This window comes from Lottia gigantea (assembly GCF_000327385.1).
Source record: "Lottia gigantea unplaced genomic scaffold LOTGIsca_14, whole genome shotgun sequence".
NCBI classification, from domain to species: domain Eukaryota; kingdom Metazoa; phylum Mollusca; class Gastropoda; family Lottiidae; genus Lottia; species Lottia gigantea.
In genome coordinates this window covers 3,994,201-3,999,789 of record NW_008707617.1, presented here as the reverse complement: position 1 = coordinate 3,999,789, position 5,589 = coordinate 3,994,201, and the positions used below count along the sequence as shown (strand labels likewise).

The 5,589-nt window shown below is 35.7% G+C and overlaps 1 protein-coding gene across 1 annotated transcript; it reads left to right on the top strand.

Annotated features, from left to right (window-relative positions):
• Positions 1 to 3,858: 3,858 nt before the first annotated feature.
• On the top strand, positions 3,859 to 5,259 carry LOTGIDRAFT_82889 (hypothetical protein; the record flags this gene model as incomplete). The annotated part of the gene is made up of 1 exon (XM_009049848.1): positions 3,859 to 5,259. A coding segment is annotated over one exon (1,401 nt), but the record flags the coding sequence as incomplete, so codon positions are not given.
• Positions 5,260 to 5,589: the final 330 nt, after the last annotated feature.

Genomic DNA, 5,589 nt, shown 5'->3' with positions numbered 1-5,589 from the left:
TCTTGTTGTTTTATCCAACCTTCATCTTAGTAGCAGTTAGTGATTCTTAACCTGAATTACATAAATTTGTATATCCCTAATCTTAAAATAAATTAAATCTTGATACAAAAAACAAACAAATCAGTTGAGATCAATTACAAACAGCTGAGGCCTACAACATGCATTTTATGGCTATTCTTTTAACTCCACCCTGGTGTTTATCTTGTAGATTTCTTTATTTGTGACCAGGCCGAATTTCCTTATAATCCCAAGCGGTAATCGGAATTCCAAGTGTCGTCTGGTAGAATGTAGTCCAACGAATGAAGTCAAGTGAGCAACTAGCGGATTCCGTGTCAGCAGAAAATTTCTATGGAACACAAAGTGGACCATATTCTTATGTCGTTTCAATGACTTTTAGCAATAAATCACGCTACGTATCTTATTCTGTCAGTCACTATTTTTTTTTTAAAACGTGGTTCTTTGAAGGAATTGTCTAGTTATAATGACTTGATATTAAAGATAAATACTAGTTAATTATACCACCCGGTATCCATACAACGTGTTTTTCTATACTTATTTATAGATCAAACATTGTACACGAAAATGGGTGACGCATTCTGCCGCCGTTGCTGAGTTGGTTGCTCATGGGTCAAAGTGAAGGATTCAAAAGAAAATCGAAATAAACCAATCTTAATTATTTAGTAGAATATCTGAGGAAACATCTAAGTCTAAGACATAAAAAAAAAAATTCATTCTTTTAAATTTGACGAAATTCGGTGTTGAATCCTTATATGCACGAAAATAGGTTACACCACTGTAATATTAATAAAAGGGAATTAAAAATATGCTTTATCTGATCTGATCTGAGAGTGAGAATGAGAATGAGATGTCAGTGAGTGATGTGATGTTGAACGAAGAAATGAATTGTCTGTGATGACGTTATACATTTTGCTAATTACACTGATCATCAATTTTAAATGCCATGTACCGATAATGACTTCCAAAGAAAAGGTATCAAAAAAAGGTCAAAGGCACTTTGAACGCGTTCAGAAAATTGTACATTACCAACATTTTTTGTTATTGTTTACAATAATTTCCCGCGAAATCGTATAATTTCCGGTCAAGGAATGTAACTCATGAATGCTTCAGACTACAACAAATTATATCTTATATTCACCAGAGCCGTATATACGGCTCTGATATTCACATTAGGATACACTCCGGTAATTCATTTGCCATTTGTTTCCATGTTAAATCTCAAAATTCAACCTTCTATAACTTTCTCCAGAAATCTCGTTGAAAACTTTCCAATGTGTCACATGAAAGCCTGGCCAATGCTAAGTTTCTGGACAAGAATTCTATGAAAATCTTGAACAAGCCGAATTATCCTTCCGCATGAAAATCTCCTATCATCTCGCAATATTTGAAAGAAAATGCAATTTCAGACATCAAATTCAAAATCTAGACGAAATAGTAGTCAATAATAGGCATGCAAATCCCCCAAAAGGAAGGGAAAAGGGATTTCTAAAAATAGCACTGACTAATTAAATCCCCTATATTGTTTAGAAAAGCCTATTTAAAAGCTGCACTATATATCTCACTAAATTTTTTTGCACTGCACCTCATTTGACTGATTAAGAACATAAAGTCCAGTTTGCCATAAGAAAAAGACATAATATGGGCATATTTATTTTCAAGTGAGTTCAAAGGAGGAAATGTGCAAACTGCATGGTACATATTAGTCTAGTTGTTCAAAATTCTAAATTTCAGTCAGTGGTTAAGGGATTATTTATTCGAAATTATTATTTATTATGAAATTCGACTATATGCCTTAGTAGGCCTACTCCGCATCTTGCATCTCCGACAAGAATAAGTCGAAATGTTCGGAAACCAGGCTTCAGTTCTAGTCAGAAATCAATGTTAGGCTACAGTTTTTTTATGGCGGCCATCTTGGTTTTTTGGGTCGTTTTGAGAGATATTTTGTGGGTCCACCTCTGATATTGGACAGATGACCATTCTCAACAAACATATAAAATTTGGTGATTTCTTCACCAAGTGCATGATTTTTTCACCGTTTGACCCTACTACTAGTGACGTAGGCTTACAAGGACGATACTGTAGGCCTGGGCCTATTTACAAATTAATCTGTTTTTTAAAATGTGACTGGGGACCGACAGGGCATTGACAAAGAACAATGGAAAACAGAAATAACTTAAACCTAGGTAGATGACTCCATTACCCTCCCCTACGATAATGATAGTCATAGACGGTCTACAGGATTATTTTTCAGAACAATTAACACCGGGATAATCACTTGTTGGATTAGCTCTGGTTACTAGGGGTAGACTAGGTAATCCCTTCTTATTTTCAAAATCAAATATGTACATTAATACAGACCTAGTTACTCCTTAGGTTTTGAGTTTTACGAAGTTGACCACACCTCTGTAAGGTAAGATTGGACTTTTTTTTTTGGCAATTATTTTCTTGGAATATTGGCCTAATATATGCATGTTTTGCTTACATTGCACGAAAACAAGCAGTATTTAAAATTCTGTCTGCAACATGATAATCTTGTCTTGAAAGTGGGGGCACACGCTAGATTTTACTCAAGATTCATGTCAGCGACAAAGATCGGCGACCAAGACTGTTCGTGAGCCCGCACCATTAATTAAAGCGGATTTTGTAAGCCAACACTATTTTAAGGGCTTACTAGTAGCCTACCTTTCAAACCACTATAATAAGCATATGCTGTGTAAGGATGATGTTCCTTTGTTGATATTATCGACTTAAAAGTTGTGTCTTCAAAATTTCGGTATTGATAGGCTTATTAAATTTCTACTTGCATCAGCCGGAAATCTTAAGACTGGTCTTAAGACGCGTGACGCGTCGAGAGATCAAGGTAGGCCTATTGTGTGATAAATAAATTCACAAATAGCCTGGTGGTACATTATTAATTAAATAATCCCAACATTGACGTTCACGCGAGTAATATACACAATTAACTCCCTTTAATAAAGTGTTGAATAAGGACAAAATGATTCACAGTTCTTTCATTGAGGATCTTTGCATACCTGTTGGAAATTCCGTATATGGACAATTATTCAAAATGTTCACTTCTTCTTTCAAAATCAGAAATATATTTTTAATTAAAATCTAACAATAATTTTACCATTACTTTAAAACCAATTTAATTTTGTTTTGAATAATTTTAATTACAAATTTGATCTATTTTATGATTGAAATCACGTAATCCCAACAAGCCTTCACTGAATGTGATGTCACTTTCAGTTACTTTAAAAGGGTGAGAGAAATGAGCATGACTATCTCAAAAAAGTACTTAAACCTTAATGCTTGAGCACTTGAATTGACATGCACATCAATATCCGATATCATCAAGTTTCCTAAAAAACCGAACACTTGACCTTCCTGCAAATGAATGACAATAGAAATAAGTACAATCTAATATCACATTCACATGCTGAGAGTTCACACTTCTATTTGACTCTCAAATATTTGAAATAGAGAAGATAATCTACCACCTTTTAACTATATATATTTACGTATACTTCGCAAATTATCATTGCAGTGTATTCTAAGCATAAAACAACGAAAGCAGTAGTAAACAACATATATCGGAGCATTAATTATATCAAACCATAAGAAATATTAGTTTGGATATCGAATTGGTTCACCACAAACTTATCGAAGTATAAAACATATTCAGTTGTCAGTTTGAATAAAGAATCGATAACATGTGTCCTCAGATTAAGTCTGAGTATACAGAAAACTAAATATAACATACATTATATGTATTATTAAATCGTCCACAATTATCAACTCATTTCTTTCGTTTTGCAGGAAAATTGAAACAGATTAATGTTATCGAGCATGGAAACAAACGACGTAGCTAATGGCAGCCATCGATTGGAAATCACTTCCGGCATATCTGAGCTGTGGCGGAAACGTCTGTTCACAGACCTGGTACTAGTGGTTGATGGGAAGTACCTTCGATGTCACCGTTTTGTTCTAGCTGCTATATCTCCATATTTTCATGGAAGGCTTTTTAACGGTCAAAGAGAGTCTGTGACAGAGAAACTATTTGTTAATGCTGCCTCTGTGAAAATCGTACACCAGGTTTTAGACTTCATCTACACAGGAAGTTGCAAACTGACAGCTAAAAATTCAGAAGAACTTTTAAAGACAGCTTCTTTGTTTGGAATCAAATCACTTCGGGATAAATGTGACACATTTCTATCAGATTCTGTCGGGATGAACAATTGTTTAAAAATGATGAAACTAGCGACGGAAACAAAAGCATTAAAATTAGAATCGAAATCTAGGTCCGCGATTTTGAATAACTTTATAACGCTTTATCAGACCACAGCTTTTAAAGCTCTATCAGCATCTGATGTGATTTCCTTAATACAAGACAATGATTTACGTGTGCCGAACGAAGATGTAGTTTGTGATGCTGTTCTGTCATGGGCGAACTCAGATCCAAAGTTGCGAAAATCTGCTCTAGCAGACATCTTTAAACACATCCGATTACCCCATGTTCAACAACATTATATGAAATACGTATTAGGTAATAATGAATTGGTGAAGGAAAATGTCGATTGTAAAGATATTATTGATGAGGCTAAAACTATTCACCAAGATCCTGGCAGACGTCATGAAGTCAATCTGCCTCGACTAGAATATAGAAACGATGCCAGAATGGATGACGTAATCGTTATTCTTGGAGGAACTGCTTCCGGTGGTGCCAAAAACCATCTACGACAGAATGTATCAGGCTTCAATATGTCACTAAGAAAATGGTTCCCATTAGCTCCGTTGCCTTATGGCTATGATTCTGGGACCACAGCCTGTGTTTGTGGTAATGATATCTATATTTCTGGTGGAGGAGGGTCCAGACAAGGTTTAACTCTATATGAAAGTTGTGTGAATACCTGGCATATCTGTGCACCAATGTTAGTTGGTAAAAGGGGCCATGCAATGGTTGGATTCGGATCTTCACTTTTTATATTAGGTGGTGTTATTGGTCAATCAGATGATGGACATCTTCGGGTTACGACGAGTGTAGAAGAATATGATATGAAAGGAAATGATTGGAAGAAATGTGGCAATTTGAATGAAGCTGTTTGGGGTATGTCATGTGCTGTTCACGACGGTAAAATATTTCTATTCGGTGGTTATAAAGACAGGCACCACTCAACACAAACGATTCAAATTTATGATCCGGCTACTAATTCATCCATAAATATCGGACGACTTCCGATTCCATGCGGTTTAACTAGGTCAGTGGTTCAAGATAGCGTGGTAACTATCGTTTGCCCTACTGGAAAACTTCTGCAATCAGATGATTATACAACATTTCAACACATAGCAACCATTCCGCATTTCACACGCGCTATGTTTGGTGTCACGATGCATGAAGGGAACCTGCTAGTATTGGGTGGAAAATACGGACATGACGTATTCGATGACATTATTCAAATGGATTTGGAGCACTTGTGCATGACGACATGGAATGAGACTCTAGCACTTCCAGTTTGGGGCTTTGCTTGTGTGAAAACTACGTTGCCAAGGAAACATATGGTAAAAATCAAA